Source organism: Podarcis filfolensis (assembly GCF_964270895.1).
Source record: "Podarcis filfolensis genome assembly, chromosome: 11".
In the NCBI taxonomy this organism is placed as follows: Eukaryota; Metazoa; Chordata; class Lepidosauria; order Squamata; family Lacertidae; genus Podarcis; species Podarcis filfolensis.
Window position 1 is genome coordinate 37,245,148 of NC_139613.1, and position 17,401 is coordinate 37,262,548.

A 17,401-nucleotide genomic window follows, 5' to 3' on the forward strand; every position below is an offset into this window, starting at 1 on the left:
TAGTGTTGCAATCTGCCCTGGCACCTTAGGGTGAAGGGTGGGCAATAAATAAATAAAATTTCATATGTGAGTGCTGTTGCTGCTGTGAAACCCAAATCTAGTTTCCTATGGCCTTGCTATCAGCACCTTCCCCTTTTGTGAATCATCACTGCACAGATGCAAGGAGATGTCAGGCTGATCATAGTGGTGGAACATCTCTAGAATTCCATGGCTAGCCTGAAAACTTTGTGCATGGTTTATGGGGATAACAGCTCCTCTGTCTCTGTGGAGATGGGAGCACACACAGTTCACTGCTGGTGGACTGCAGCTAAGGTATACGAAGTGTACTTGCACTCTTTTAAATATACTCTATCATAAACATTTATATGCTAGTACTGTGTTTGTTGGAGTCAGGCTGCTAGTTTTGGGAACTGGGCACGTTAAAGTTGTCTTTCTACTAAAAAGTTGAATTCTTTAGTTAATTGTAACACACACACCCAAAACAAACAAACCACACATTGATAAAGACAAGTAATCTAACACATCCATAAAACATGACCCAGACATTCAAACTACGTCACTTGGGGGGCGGGGGGAATAAACACAGATAAACACACGTATATATGTAAACTGGATTTCATATAATTTGTTCCTGTCCCCAACCAAGTACCTAAATCAAACAAAACGTATGTACCTGTTTCTTCTGCCCAATCCTATGAGCTCTAGCCTGTGCTTGCAGATCATTCTGAGGGTTCCAGTCAGAATCAAATATAACAACAGTATCTGCAGATGCCAAGTTTATGCCTAGACCTCCAGCTCTGGTAGACAGTAAAAAGCAGAAGTCCTGAAATTAAGAGAGACGGGAAGACTGAAACAAAAACTGTAAAAATATACTTAACAGGAGAGTTAACTGATACATTTTGACATTCAAAGTACTGTATACATTAAAGTTGTTTTAAACTACTCAAGAATGCAATTATTCTAAAACTGCCCAAAACTGTACCAAAACATTTGTCTCCAACACAAACAACGTTGTAAAATAAACTGCTAACCTTAAACAAAGTTCTACAGTTCCATTTTGTAACATAAAATCCTGGATTTCACTATGAAGGTTTTTGTTTATAAGATGGCAAATAATCTTTTCTGCAGCTAGAAACAAAACACATTCCTTAAAAGATAAAACAAAACACAAAACAGGCAAGTGAACACATTACCTCAGAACCTTCTGCATTAAAATGGTCCAGTGCTTGTTTCCTCAGTTCTCCTTTTATTGACCCATCTAGCCTCTGGAGAGAAAAAGACCAATTAGACTAACACTGTGCTAGTGTGTAAACAGCATGAGGCCAATAAACAAATGTGTGCACAGCGATATAATTTAATAGTAAGCTCTTACCTGAAAGGGAAACTGACGATATTTCAAATATTCAGCAAGGATGTCCAGCATCCGCACCATTTGAGAAAATATAAGCACTCTGCTGCCACGTTCTCGTAAGCGAATCAGCAGCTTGTCTAAAAGAATGAGCTTCCCACTACTCCGGATTAAATTCTTGAAAGAAAACACAAGACATAAAAAAATCAACGACTGCGTGGAAGATTATGTCTGTACATTAACGTTAATGCATTTTGTGGGAACTACCAGAAACCAAAGGTAGAAACCACAAATCAAAAATTTAAGGAAGTCTGAATATGCCTAACACAATTACATCTATTCCTGTGCATAGAATTCTTAGATTTAAAAAGCTACACTACGCATTCAGAATATTGCTATGAAACAAGGTGAGGCAGTGGGAAAGCAGGGGGAACATTCTCAGCTGCAGCACCACGTTTGTGGAACTTCCTCCCCAGATATGTTTACTTGGTGGTGGTAATAATAATAATAATAATAATAATAATAATAATAATAATAGATATAATCATTCCTAGGTTATTTAATTAACATTTAAAAACCCAGTAATCTGATCATTGCATTTTAATTTGTTTTATATACAGAACAATATATGCAGAGCAGTTTTACAAAGACATGAAATTTTACCTGTAAGGCCTCCTGTTTAATATAGAATTCATTATCATCTGGTGGTTTAATGAGGTAGCAATGATTGCAACACTTTTTGAGCTCCATCATGACATTCAGAAAGCCTGAGGTACTGCCCTTTGAACCTTTACTTAAGGCTTTGTAATTCCTAGTTAAAATCCACCTGATATTTTAAAAAAAGCGTATTGTCAGTAATGAAACTGTGGAAAACAGAAAATTTTAAAAAATGCTTGCAGGCAGACAGGCAAACTCTTTACTGTATGAAAGAAACCTGCTCACTTTTCACTGTGTAAATTATTTTGACAGCCACAATAAATTACTTACTTATAATATTGCTTTTGCAATGCACTCATCTCCATTCTTAAAATTTGTTCAACCTTGGCAGGAAGAGATTTTTCTACGTCCTTCTTAACTCTCCTTAGTAGAAATGGTTCGAGTTCTTTGTGAAGACTTGCGTAGCCAAATTCCCTTCCTTTCCCATGTTCCTCTTCAAAATCTTCCCAAGAAGAAAACCTTCAATATAAAATGTAACATTCTAAATTGTGGCAAATTTTCAGTATAACCATTGTGGCAGATTTTCAAAATAAACATACATGCTATGCCAGTAGCCTTACTGTACAAGCGTATAATCAGCCAAGTTATTAGGCCAATAGAAAATTTGAATTATGAAAAATAAATGACCCTTGTTGTTAAACGTTTCACTAAGTTCTATGCTACTTAGTTTTAAGCAGCTTAAGCACTGTACACATTCCTATACACACTTACTTAGGAGTAAGTCCCACTTGAATTCAATGGGACTTACTTCCGAGTGACACGCCACAAAAAAAAAAAGCTCTGCTAATTTATTCTCCCTTCTTTTCTGACAGTTCATCCCCATTTTAATTTCCTTCTACTTTGTTCATACTTGTCCATAAGAAAAATATGGGCAAGTAGCAATATTTAGGCTGCTGTCACTCTCTCAACATACTGAAGGAAAAGTAAAAGGTGAACAAACAAGACTTTATTGGGAGAGATATAAAAGATTCTACTGGCAGAGACCATACGGATAAAAAACAACCCACCCCTGCCTTCAAAGGGTTCTCCAATAATCCCCAGCAAGACTCCTAGTACAGCCATGATGCTCAGGTTTCTATCTTAATAAAAATCTGTATAGTCGTTAGTAGAAGTGAACAAATAATCTGAGTCTTTTCAGCAGCTTTCTGTAGTTACACAAATTTACAAACTGCTAATATAAGCACCCTTTAAAATTAAACTGGTCTAAGTGATTCTATTTAATTTATTTAAATAAATTAAACAAACTCTGTTGAGAGTTTTTTTTATTTGTTATATTCGTTTTCTGTATTATTAAAATAATCATTACTATCATTTTAATTTTAACTTCCTGTTTATTATTATTTTGCTTTGCTACCCTAAAAACAAATCTATGTTGAAGACGTATGGTTTACATAAACAAATAAAAGTAGCCAGTATATCAGAAGACCATTATTTACCTCTATTGCGAGACTATACTGAAAATATACAAAACAAAGGATTGTTCTCAACTAAATTCTACTCAGAGTAGACCCACTGAAATTAGTATACATAAATTAATAGAAGAACTTAGCTGGACGCAAGCCAGAGCAGCTAAAATAAATAGGTGACCAGTGATGGCTGTCACCATTATGTTCTGCCCGTAAGCTTCCCAGAGGCATTGCACTTTTTGTTTTGTTTTAACATGGTTCCAGTGTCACTTAAAGCCGGCTAACAACATAAACAAATAAACTCTCCAGACAATCTGCACCAAAACAAAGCAATAGACAAACCAGCAAAGCTGCAGTCCCTACCATTTTTCAAGGAGTGCTAATTAAATAATTCTACTAACTGTACATGGCTAGTATAGTAAGTTTACCTACTTATCTGGCATGATGAAGTGAAGCAAGGACCAGAGCTCTTTCAGGGAGTTTTGCAGAGGTGTTCCAGTGATAAGGAGGCGATGATTGGACTTGAAGTCTATTAACGTCTTGTACAGGAGGGAATCATCATTTTTTAATCGATGGGCTTCATCTACTCCTATAAATGCCCAGTTCAGAGCACCAAGGAATGACTGTTCAAATAAAATAAAAATGAGTGACTTTTTGTTTCAGAGATTAAGCATTTAAAATGGCAATTTAAGTGATGCTATAGAAAAATGAACAACTAATCTATTAAAAACTTTCTACCTCCTTCCATAAAATTGAAAACGACTGCCTTTTTCAGTAATAAAATTCACAAGTCACTTCTTCTATTGAACCTAAGAACTGTTGACAGGCACGTCTGGTTCCTTCAGTATTCTGCTTTCATTTTGAGAAGTGAGTGGTGGTCAAATTACTTACCTTATCCTTCAGTAAAATTTCGTAAGTTGTCAGAAGGATGTTAAATTTCAATCTTTTGGTCTGCAGATGCATCCATTCATGTGTTCTTATCTGCAGACAAAGTTGGTGAGAAATTAGGTTATGAAATATTTCTGTAAATTCTGATATTTGATGCTGTTAGCTTCTAAACATTACCTTACACACAAGTTTAGTGCTCATAAATATGAAAGTGAGTAAGAATTAGAATTAGGATTAGAATAGCTACCCATTGAGAAAGGAGCTAGTGCTGCACAACCAATGCAATATATTTCTGCACCAGCGCAGCTTAACCTGTTTCTTTGTAACTGTCTTGCAAGTGTTCCTTTGCAGCTTTGTTACAAAACAGAGAAACTGATCCAACTTTGAGTGTAAACCACACATGCAGTACACAACACAAGCAATTTACCTTGCTCATTCTGGTCCTTCTAAAGAGCCTTTATGGAAGAAAGATCCATTACACTGCAAGAATGATGTAACCAGAGGCAGAAGCCAGGGAACTAGCTTTTATTTACAAACACATTTCACAAAAGAAAATGCATATTTTGTCTTTTTGTTTATTTGTAGATCTCTATTTCCCTTGAGGAACAAGGTTAACAGCCCAGACTGTAGCAAAGTCATTCCCTCTGGGATGAGAGGAAGCAAGATTAAGATTGATGAGGGAAGGGCTTTCTCTTAAATCCACTGAATGAAAAGTCATTTGTTAACTTATCAGCCTAACCTTTTCAACAAGGTTGTTGTGAAGATAAAATTGGAATGGGGACCAGAATCAAGTAGGTTGGTGTTATTAAAATGCTGCATTATATCTATTTATCAACACATATTTTATATCTATGTATCTCTACCTATGTAAAACTTGTATCTAACTATCTGTGGAAGTGTGTGTAGGCTCACACAGATAATTATAAGCAAAGGTTCATAACGTTGTGAGAAGTCCATAAGTAAAAAACAACCACTACCTTTTCAAGATGCCGACCTAGGAACTGTGCCAAATAACCTAATGAGACAAGTTTCTGTTGCTCAACTGCCTGCTAATATAAACCTTGTTAGTACACCTGTTTATATGAATTACACCTGTTTATTTGCCAACTGATACTGAAAGTCCAGGAGACTTAACAGCACTGCTTAGAACATATTCTTTCTCAAATGAATTCTATGGAATTCAAATTGTAACACAATTTGCCCAGGCAAGTGGTGATAATACAGCAGTGGACTTCTGTTGTATCTACAAAGCAAGGAAATATCTTGGTTGTGCTGCTGTGAACTTCAGAACCCACAACTTGGAGCACCTTTTCTCCAGCAATTTGTTGAAGTACTTCAGAGACAGAATGGCTCGTTTCCTCCTACTGATTTCCAGCATGGTGAAAAAATATGCCCAATGACTCATGGGCTGGAACCATTTCTAAAGCTTGAAACTGAAGAAGATATGACTGATTTTGAACAAGTGCCTGAGAAGGCTTTTCAATCATGTACTGGGCACAAACCAATTTCTAGATTAGTATCATCACTCTACCATGCACTGTTCTCTGACATTTTCCAGGATCAACTGATCTGATGCTGTCATCTCTCAGATTGCAAAGGCTATAAATGACTGCCCACTTACAAAGCAGGAGAGGAGGGTAGTGCTACTGATTAGAAAGCACACTGAGATACTTAGCAGGGTCTTGGAAAAACCCTTTATCCTCTGATACCTGAAGTTGCTACACTACTGCAACTGCAATTCCCACCGCACCCTTCTCTTTGGACAGTAACATCTAATCCAGATTATGCTATTGGGCCTTTAGGAGAGTTGGGTCCTATGGCATGATAGGAATCTGTAGGGAGACACATGAAAACATTTCATTGGTTCAAAAATGGGTATCTGGTGAGTTGGGAGATCCTATAAACAGGTCCTTCTGAGTCTAGGTGAGTACTGCCTGAAGGCTCAATCACGATAGAGACAGACAGGAGAAGTTTTGTGGAACAGGATTGCTTCTGGCACAGCTATAGTCACTACTGCTACCTGGCTAAATATATCTTACCCCGGAAGAAAGAGGGATAAAGAGTAACAGTTAATCATGTCCTTGCCTGAATGGTTTGTTCCTCAGAGTGGTCATCTGCCCCACCCCACACCTGCCCTGTTTTACTGTACAAATGAGGAACTGAAAGATGGAACTGTTATTCTGCAGTTCTTTTTTGTTTCCTAGCTTTCCTTCCTTCTCTCTCTCCCCCTCCCTTTTGCTCCAAACACTTCTTTCTCTTTAGAGGCAGGAAAGCATTTCACCCCTGCAAATAAATTACTTTGAGAATAACTTGTCAATCTGAATCCTGCATTCTGCCATCAAAGAGAGACTGACTTCAAAGTAGCTCAAACTGATGCCTTGTTCCCAAGAAAGAATTAAAGCTCCTTAGGTACCGGAGTTAAATGTGCTTAATGCTTGATCAGTATAACACTTTACTTCTTGATCTACGATGAGGAAGTTTATTTTAACAAGCAACAGCAAAAAGCAGTCAGTGAATTTTATTAAGAAAATTTGTAAATTAAAAGACTGTGTTAAAATATTGCTTAGTTCAAGGGTAATAAAGAAGATTAAATCAAAATGACTGGAAGTATTATTTTCAGTTGCATTTGTAGTTGATTCAAAAGAACTAATAAGCATAATGTAAATTTCAAATATAACATGCTAAGACCTATAGTTTCATGTTTTACAGTCCATTTCATTACTGAATAAAGCTATTATCCGTAAATACCTCTCTAATGAAAGTAATCAATTATTACATTTTAACTACTTGAGTTCAGTAAATTGAAGCTTGAATGAATACTGCTTTTTGGCCTCCCTCTGTCTTAGCAGACAATGGAAGAGTCTGTGCCATTTCCTAGATAGCAGCAATGTATTTGGCAAAAATGAAAGGCTAATATTTCTCTGTTATTTAACAAAGTATCAAAATATTGGAGAATACACACTTTATTTTACTTACAAAAATATTAAATATTACCAAAAACAAGCAACTCTTTAAAATAAATGTGAAATTTGGTTAATTTTAATCTTTCCAATACCATCTCTGTATGAGCACTAATTTTGGATCTACTAAGAATACAGTGACACTGTAGAATTTGATCACTTACCACATTTCTGCTAGTAATATCCCCCAGATAAACTACAGCATTCATCTGGGGAGCCCATATCTGGATTTCTCTTTGCCAAGATGTCAAAGTGGAAAGTGGTACTACCAGCAAGAAAGGTCCATATAACTGGTGTTCATGAAACAAATAATTCAGAAAGGAGATAGTTTGTATTGTTTTGCCCAAGCCCATTTCATCTGCAAGAATGCAACTGTTGCTCCTGTAAAGTGAGGTATATAAAACATGGCAAATTTCAGAATGACAGTTGCAGTATTTCTACCACAAGAGCAGATTTCACCATTTTGCAGTGGGTACAAGAGGAATCATTGGGGGGGGGGGCAGTGGGAAAAAGACAATAGTTCCCCAGGAAAGACTGGAGGGGGACATTTCAGAGCCTAGCAAAGACCCTGTTACCCCAAGGATTTTGAGAGGGGCTTCTGTTCCCTCTCCACAAGGAATTTTGGGGATATAGCCTCTATTTCCCCCAGGATAGCAAAATTTCATTACTGCATAGTGTGAAAGGGTGGCAAAAAAGGCCAGACTCTCAGGAAAGTCTAGTGGATGGAAAAACCCCCCTCAGCATAGGTCACTGGTGGGATTAGATCATGGGCATCTGTACCATCGGACAATGGGTGCAGCAAAGCGATTCAGAAGCTTAGGTAGTCACTGACAGGACATAAATGCTTTGTTAATGGCACAATCTGACCTAGGATCTGAGAACCTTCCCCAAATTTTTCCCATTCAACTTGTAATTCAGGGTACACACAGAATCAACAAACACCGCTCATTTAAACACACATATCAAACAATAAAAACTGAACCATGTCAGTTTAAGTCCTATCTTCAGATTTTAACTAGCTTACAATTTTTGATGATCATGCTTTTTTTTTTTTAAAAAATGTCTGCATGGCAATAAGAATGGGATATAAATAACTATTTTTGTACAATCCATTAAACATAACTGCCACATGCACACAGATATTTATTACGTGGCAAATGTGTATGACTGTGTTCCTGTTAAGCTTGTAAGATAAAATAAAATATGCATGTGTATTTAACATATAATTGCAACATTTTATTATGTACTTACTTGCACCAAGAGTGAGCTAACCAGTTCAGTCCATTTAACTGATAATCTCTTAGCTCTAAACCTTCATGCCCTCCAATGTAAGATGGTTGTTTCTTTAGGGCCACAAACCTTGGCCTCTGCTTTAAAACCTGACAAAAGAGGGGTGGTGAGAATTAATTTCCTATATTTGAATTGGAAGAAAAAAATGATAAACAATCATTATGCAAGTGAAAAACTGAATCTACTACAGCCAAGGACCAACTTCCACCCTGAGCATCGTGCTTAAAAAAATAGTTCTTAAACAGTTGAAACCATTAAATCTTATACTTCTTCTTGTTGGATTAGATTTCACATACAGCAGATGAAGTGGTAAAGCTATGCCTGGCATCATTCAGTCAAATGCCCCTCTATACAAAATAATTCTCTGACACAGAAAATAAGATGTCGGGAAGAATGTTAGGCTTAATCCCTTATTCCTAACCAATAGTATTCTATGCAGGTTTCATCTTCTTTTTGAATTGAGCTGCCATTTGCCTGACACAGGATACTACTTCAACTGAAGGAGACATTGTTAAAAGAAACACTAATGTACCCACCTTACAGTCCTTAAAAGGAGTTGTCTTGGATTGATTTCTGCTAAAATACTCGTCAATGCGTGACTGGAATTTTTTTGCAATGAGAGCACCATCTTCCCAGCTGCATTCTGAGTAAGGGAGACCCTGCCATTTACAATAATAGTCCGGATAACCTGCTGCTGACTTCTGATTTGAATGAGCTGTGGGAAATATATGTTTAAAATGAAATTTAACACTGACACATAATTAGGCTCAAATAAGGCACTATGCTGAACAACTCATGAATAGATGAAGAACTTATGGATATAGCTGTAGGAGCACCAACATGTACATTGAAAATCTTTAAAATAGTTTATAAAATACGATGAGATACAACTTCTTTCCAACTACATGAACACAGAAAAACTTAAATGCATGCATTATGCTGGTATATCATCATTATTTCCAGTTTCAAAATCTGTCACTTACCAATTATTCTTTCTACTATTTGATACTGTTTGTGCAAATCATCTGTGAGTTCTTGCTGGCAGTTATAATATTCCACATCCTCTGGAGAAGCATTTTTTAACCTGGAATGAAATTACACAGCGTATTCATTATAACCCTGTAGAATGTAGTTTACTATTCTTCTAACTTTCAACAGAAATACAGGAAGACTGATTAGAAGGTAAGTAAACTGGAAATCTATAAAGTTAGAAAGCACAACCTGGAGGCAACATTCTATTATTCTCCTCTTCCTCTTTTTATCTTTGCAACAGTCCCACAACATAAATGAGGTTCAGTTGATATATGTACATAAGAGGTTCTTGCCAATAGATTGGGCGGGGTGTGTGTGTGTGTGTGTGTGTGTGTGTGTGTGTGTGTGTGGAGATGCAGAGAGCTCAGTCTGCATTCAATGAACTACATCCAATGAATCCTGTTGGCAACCCTGACAAGTCAGTAACTACTATTAGTGTTTTGAGTCGAAGAAATATATTGGAATCCATATTTTCACTAATTCTTTCTTACCCAATGTAGCCCCTCCATCCTACCAAAAGGCTATTGGTTCTTCTGGAACAGTATGGAGTGGTCTCCAAGTGCTGTGGACTACAACACCCATCACCACTGCTAGCATGGCCCAGGATGATATGAGCTGTAGTCCAAAACAGCTGGAGGGCACCACGCATTGTTGTAGTGGAAACATTTCTGCTGGCGCAAAGCCACAACTGGATACAGCACACAGTAACCATTAAGAATCCTGCATAATGCTGAACCTTAAATCTGCAGATAAACAGTACTACAGTACTCTGAATTTTTTAAAAAAACATTATGAATGAATTACATCTGCCTTATTCAGCATTCTGCCAATTATGTTCACACATGAATAAAGACACGTGCCAAATGAATACTTCAATAATATACAATAGGTGCTTGTATTATACTTTTACAATAAACAATACTTGCCACCGTTTTGTTTCTTGATCCTTTTTCTTATAGTTGTCCAGTTTCTTCATTCCTCTAACATTCTGCTGTTTCAGGGTTTCTTCCGTTTCCCAAGTGTTATGGATGTGAGACCAACCTTTCCATTTAATCAAGTACTGCACGTCACCAGGTTCTGTTGCTTTATCAAATCCTGCATTTGGATCTCCATCAGCTTCAACTGCATAGATAGTGGTTGTAGCACCAGTTGCTGAAAAAGAGCATGACAACAGCATCAACTGCAATACTAAATGGCTTTAGATAGAACAGCAAACATTGTTAGATTGGTTTTAGATGACAGAAGCATCTATCACTCCATGAAGTTGTACTAGAATGCTGGTACATCACTGTGCTATTTAAAAGTTCAATACAAACTATATTAATACCAGAAGTATATGTTGAAACCAACATATACAGAAAAACTTCAGCAAATAAAGAGAAAAATAGGACAGCACTGAAACAACATATATAACCAAAATATTTTGTAATACATACAAAAAAACCTAACAGTTTGATTAACAAGGTTGTTAAAATATCAGTTACTGTACCATTCACAACATGTACTTCTCATATATTTCATCCAATAGAAATAATTTGAAACATTATTCATCAGCTTGAGAAGTTTTACAAATATAAGTCAATATTACCTCCTTTTCGTCCAATGCGGCTATCCATAAATTTTTCAATTGTCTCAAATTCATCTTCTTCAGGTTGTGGGACATCCTCTCCACAGACTTCCAGCAGATCATCTGAATCTGTCTTTGCTTCTTCAGCTTCTTTGTAACTAACATTTACTGTTGCCTGGCGGCGAGATCCTCTTTTATCATAATCATCGTCGTCATCATCATCATCATCTGATGAGTCAAGCTGCCTTTTCTTCTGCCCCCCACTTTTCTTTCCACTTTTTTGCTTTATTCTTAAACATTTGAAGAACAATAAAAGAAAAATAGACTTTCATAACACTCATCAGTAAAAGCCCTAGAATAAACGGCAGGCAAAGATGCTCAGAACCCTGTAGGTTGTGCTGGAGCACCAATTTTTATTAACTTCCTGTAGTAAATCTCTGAATCTGCAGACTATCAGATTCCTCCCCCCCCCCCTTTGGACGTTTTAAAAACATTTTTATTATACTAAATGTTTGTCTATTCAAATAAATTATCCAACTGTCCCAACACCATTAAGGAGTTGAGTCTAGCCAGTTTCTTATACCATGCCAATGGAATCTGAACACATCAGAAGGCAAGGACCAAGGTTGTGACAAGAATAGCCCTTTGGGGCATTAAGACACATTATAACCTTGGTTGTTTTGTTTTTAGCCCGCAGACATTGCTGGCATAGCATTTACTGTGGACGGATTCTGAAGTACAGCGATATCCACAAAAGGGAAACATCTAAAATGCTCTCTCTCGACAGCCAGCTTCGCACGCAATTAATCTGCTGGGTTTTATTACTTTTATGCTCCAAGTGGAGGAAACACATGGTTGAAGGTTTTCTCTTTGGGGGTGGGGTGGGGTTGGGTAAGAGCTCCCAATAGCCACTTTTCCCATCTTTTCCAGCTATCTATTATCAGATGGTACTTCTTGAACAGGTCCGGTTTCTTTTCGCAGCTGGGTTCTAGGTCAGGCTTCTAGGCTCCACCCTAAAGAAGCATTGTGGCTTCTCTGGCCACATTGAAGCACATCAGCAAGGATTAACATGCCTGAGGTTGCAAGCTTCTTACGGAAGAGCCTTAACTGGACCTGGCCTCGCTGGGAAACAAAAAGTCATCACATTCCCCAAAAGCAAAACAAAGCAGATGGGCAAAGGCTTCAACGGGCCCAACTACACACTATACAAATAAGAACAGCCATTGCGAGTGACATATTTGTTTCTAAAGCCTTTGTCACCACATTCTAACCAGTTGACTTCACCACAGCCCAACGCTTTCTGTACTCTGGTTGCTGCCACTCCAGTCAATCAAAAGGAATAAAATATAATATTGACAGGACCCAGGAATTCATTTGAACACTGTAAAATAGAGAACTAGCTTATATGTGCCTTCTCCTCTGTCTCATCTGAAAATGATCCAGACACAGGGCGATCTCTCTATAGAATAGAAAGCAAGTTCTTTAGAAGAAAAACTAAGCTGACGGCTAAACTAGGAAGCATCTCCCATTAATATGTTTTAAGGACGCACCTTGTTTTTAAAGTTTTAAGTTGTTTTTAATTAAATAAATTGTTTTTAAAAGTTGCTTTAAATTGTTTGTTTGTAGCACTGTAACCCACCTTGGGACTTCACCTTGGGTGAACAGTGGGTAATAAACCACCACCCTAATAATTACCATAATCATCATAATTTTTCTTAACTATCTTCAATAAAGGAGGAAGACAGGCAGCTGTAAAACTGACTCCACCTGTCCTTGGAACACAAAAATTGCAAGACAGAAACTCAGCCCAAGTAGGTTCAGTGCTCAAAAAAGACTTCTACCTTCTTTCTTTCTATTTCGTAAACAAAGGCAAGCTTTGGCCTAAAGCAGTCTAAACTAGGTAGATCATTCTGCAATGGAGGCAAGAAAAATAGATATATGGAGAAAATGGGAGATGCACCCCCAGCAAGAAGACAACTTTTCTTTCTTCTGCATCCCAGTATACAAAGACTAGCTCATCTACTTACTGGACTCCTAGATGGCAACATGCAGGGAGGATATATATATTTAATCCAAACAAGGGGGACACTTTACAATCAAAAATATTTTTCACATACCTGCTTGGAGGCTTCCTGCTCTTGACCTTGTTTTTTGGCTCATAGTCAGATTCGCTCTCTTCACAACTACTTTTATCTCTGCTTTCTTCCAAATCAGAATCTGAAGCAGTTCCAGAGACAGATCCTGACCCAGACATTTGCCAGTCTTCACTACACAAATTAAAATAACAAAAAGAACATTTATATACCTAAATGTAGATCAAAAGAAGTAAGAATAATCTTACAAAATCAAGTTTTTTTTAGTATAAAATGTTAAAGGGAGTGAGCCACTATCCTGACACATTTTGAAAACAGCAATGTTGAACAAGTGAAATTAGCAGAAAAATTAATGTAGATGCAAGGTGTTACAGGAAAAGGGTTAAACCTTTAACTTTGCATGACTAAAATGAAGTTAATGATTTACAGGAATTTGTGAATATTTCAGTAAGTAGTTATTTGCCACTTTCTTTAAAAATTCTGTCTCTACAGCTTTCACACAATAGGAGAACTATCTGGGATAATTCCAGTTTCATTAAAATGAAATGCTAACTATATAGATTTTCCACATTAATGACTTTTTCTCACTGCCATCAATACTCAAACCTTCATATAATAAATAAACAAAGCAATATGTAAATTCTAGGAAAAGCTTTTAAATGAAGCAAATCTCAGTGAAGCAAGGGGCTACTTAAAAAAACCAAATATGAACTGAATATATGAACCTTAACGAGACCTGCTGTGGTCCACAAATATGTTAGCAGCACTGGCCATGATCCAAATTCTCCCCAACCCTGATGAGCCTCAGCCTTCCTTCTAAGTCTGTAGCTGGAGGTAGGGGATCATCCTTATAATTGTACTGTACTGCTTTTTGGAGGCACTCTGAGCCCCTTAAAAGTAAAGCACAACTTTGGATAATCCAAAGGACAATTCCTTGGGGTGGATAATTTCTAAGGTTAAGCTCAGTAGAAAAGACAGTGGGAGAAGGGGCAGGAGCAAATTCCAAATTCCAAAGGACAGTTAGAGCTCCTTCAACATCAGATGCACTTCTGAAAGCTTCAGAAGTGCAGTGGGACTGCAGAGATGACTACTCTCTCTCCCTTCAGTATCAAGCTCAGGAGGGAAGGGGCATGGAATTGTAACATGCTTTGGAGGCATTTTATGAGTATATATACAACAGTGTGATGTCAGAGACCTGATCTGCCTCAGTGAGAGAATGATGGGGTGATAGAAAGCAAACGTTTTGGTTGGCCAATTGCATGGAAAACATTCACCAGATTATGCTTAAGGGGCTTTAACCTCTTGGAAAGAAATATGTTCTGGGCAATTAAACTCCTAATACTGTTGCAGTTGTCTGTTTCTAAAATGAGAATGTTTCCATGCAAAGATCTTAAATATGCAAATCCTAACATGTCACTATATGGATAGCCATACAAGTATACAGATAAGCAAGTAGTTTATTCACTGGATACTAAGCAACCACTGAGATAAAATAACATTGATAACGTCATGTGCTCTACTGATCAGAAAAAATTAAAACACTACATCAAGCTATGTAATACTTAATTTCCTACTCTTTATGTTTCTTCCTCTTGATTTCACTGGATGAGTCATCGGCAGAATCTTCACTACTTGATGAGTCCTGCATAGAAAAACAAAATATAAGGTCCATAAGGATGTAAACAAACAGTCATTCTCTTAACACTGCTATTCCATTTCAACACCAAAGTTGCAGGTAATTTTGCAGATAAGATGAGGAAGGATGGCACATTAAGTTTGGATGGCAAGGGACATTTGAAAAGTTGATCCTCAGTCCAATTACTGGTTGCCTCTTTAAAGCTGCTTGTCAAATTAGCCCCTGAATTGGTCCTCCAGCCCATTTGAACTCGACACCTTTTTTCTTTTACAAGGGAATTCAACTACATATATTATAATCTTGTGAATACTGAAAGCAAGTATGGCATACAGTCTAAAAGATACTGTGCTGGCCCCAAGAAAGGTAACAGTTGGCATCTACAGTAGTATACAAGTCAATGATTTGAAAGGTACTTTACTTAAAGGATACTTTGACCCCAATGTCTCTTTTAAAATACTGGCACTGGCTAGTAAAGATCTGTGTTTACATTTACATTTAAAACACTAGCTAACTATTCACCTCTTCTGAGCCACTGTTTGAAGATGCTGCTTTTGACTGCTGCTGCTGTTTCCTGAGCATTGCTGATCTCTGTACAGCCAGAATACTTGGGTTTGATTTCCAAAACTAAAGCAGAATTCAAATAAAAACATTATGTAGTCACATAAAACACAAGCAATAAAATACATTCTTCAGTAAAGTCCACAAACTTTACAAGTAACAGGTAGATCCAAAATACAAGAAAAGTTATCTTAATCACTGTTCAGAAGCCTTACCTTAAGAAACAAATGAACACAATTGAAATATATCTACATTTCTTCCACTGACAACATAGAAATAATAAATTAATTTCAAACTGCAACATCATCAACTGGCACTTTTAAACACTATCTCACCAGGCATGCTATATTGGAGGGTCTACTGTGAACTTGATTCCATTGTTTGGTTGCAGGCACATTTAATATGGGCTTTAAAATATCCGCTGATCTGGGATGGCCATCATTTGTTGCACAGAATGGCTGCAGCTGTTCAATGGAGACCCTCTGAGACAGCCAGAGGGGGGGATGGCCACCTGGTCCCGCTCACCTTCGACTGCAGCAGACCTTCCAGGTGAGGGATAGTCATCTCCTTCTGGGCCTATCAGGGGCAGAGGCTTGGGGACTGCACCTAGTCCAGCCCTAGTATATATAAGGGGGGGGGAGGAGGCCAGGTGCAAGCCACCCTCTTCGCAGATTTTGAATGGTTCAGGTGAAACATCACAGCATGATACACCAAATTCAAACCACTCCAACTAAAATATGCCATGCTGAATTTGTGCATGTTTTAAGGTGGGGTGGCATGGGGACTTGATTCAACAACTGAAACAGTTACAGTTATATTGATATGCTAAGGATACCATGCCATCGTCAAAATTGCATCTACAAGGCTATAATACAGTTGCCTTTTGTGTGGCAAAAAATAGACACAATTCTTTAATATATTATTTTGTAAGTTCCTTCTAAACATAAAAGAGACTTTACTTAAGGGTTGCAGAAACATCCAATGTATGCACTGCTGCACGAACTGAGTTCCACATGTGGTACTTCTCTTTCCTCTTGAATCCTTGCACCCACCAGACCTGCTCTGGAGGGTGTCCCAATCCTCTGGAGCAGATTTTGAGGGTGCATGGGAGAGGAGGGGGAAGTTGTGCAAGCGCAAGTCTGTTACACAAGTGGAATGGCAGCAGTGGATACAACACACATTGTTAAATAACCCAGGCAGTGTTAATGTCAACACTGGGTATTTCTTAGAAAGGTGAAAGTTTGGCATTGCTGCCATCTGATATTTTCATCAGCATTTCCAATGTTTCATATTACTAAAGTACTTTCTAATTTACACTATTTATGCAGATGCGCACTTAATACAACAACCATTTAAATAGAGTTTCTCATATGTGGAGAGAGTCCACCTTACCTCAGCTCCATCAACCTTTGGAGGTTTAGCTTGGACTTTCTTTTCCTTAGATGTATCAGACTCAGATTCTGATTGACTGCCAGACTCTGAACCAGAGTCTGAATCGCTGCTTCCCGACTGGCTGCTACTTCCATTGCTACTGCTTCCAGAACTTGAACCAGATCCAGAACCTGATGCTGAACCAGAATCATCATCTGACTGGCTGCAATTTTAAGTTAAAAATAAATATTATAAGAAGGCTGAAGAACAGATTCAGGTGCGCAGTCCTCATTTAAAAGCCCCTTAGTATTAACCTTAGATAGTAAATGTTGCTGCTTCAACAGTATGCCCAGCTGATTATCAGCCTTTGCAGTAATGCCTGCATCTGCAAGTTGGAGTTCTCCCAATAAATCTCTCAAATGGAGTGTCAATGAATTAAGGGGCCTTGAATATGCTTTTTTTTGGGGGGGGAATGCACATACTTAGAACATAGGATAAAGTACAGAATGGAATGACCTTAGACATCTAGTTGCTA

At 37.7% G+C, this 17,401-nt stretch overlaps 1 protein-coding gene across 2 annotated transcripts in view; it reads right to left on the bottom strand.

The window, feature by feature from the left end:
- Window positions 1-17,401, bottom strand: part of CHD1 (chromodomain helicase DNA binding protein 1) — a 48,015-nt gene that overhangs the window by 15,774 nt on the left and 14,840 nt on the right. For both annotated transcript variants that reach the window (XM_083576462.1, XM_083576461.1), the window contains exons 3-19: window positions 16,888-17,089; window positions 15,457-15,561; window positions 14,876-14,943; window positions 13,326-13,475; window positions 11,230-11,498; window positions 10,568-10,793; window positions 9,593-9,693; window positions 9,146-9,324; window positions 8,571-8,698; window positions 7,484-7,700; window positions 4,363-4,452; window positions 3,904-4,094; window positions 2,336-2,524; window positions 2,012-2,174; window positions 1,373-1,525; window positions 1,194-1,265; window positions 674-823 (exon numbers count right to left, since the gene is read on the bottom strand). In XM_083576462.1, the coding sequence (XP_083432588.1) occupies window positions 674-823; window positions 1,194-1,265; window positions 1,373-1,525; window positions 2,012-2,174; window positions 2,336-2,524; window positions 3,904-4,094; window positions 4,363-4,452; window positions 7,484-7,700; window positions 8,571-8,698; window positions 9,146-9,324; window positions 9,593-9,693; window positions 10,568-10,793; window positions 11,230-11,498; window positions 13,326-13,475; window positions 14,876-14,943; window positions 15,457-15,561; window positions 16,888-17,089 (2,653 nt within the window). The remainder of the gene's footprint in view (window positions 1-673; window positions 824-1,193; window positions 1,266-1,372; window positions 1,526-2,011; window positions 2,175-2,335; window positions 2,525-3,903; window positions 4,095-4,362; window positions 4,453-7,483; window positions 7,701-8,570; window positions 8,699-9,145; window positions 9,325-9,592; window positions 9,694-10,567; window positions 10,794-11,229; window positions 11,499-13,325; window positions 13,476-14,875; window positions 14,944-15,456; window positions 15,562-16,887; window positions 17,090-17,401) is intronic.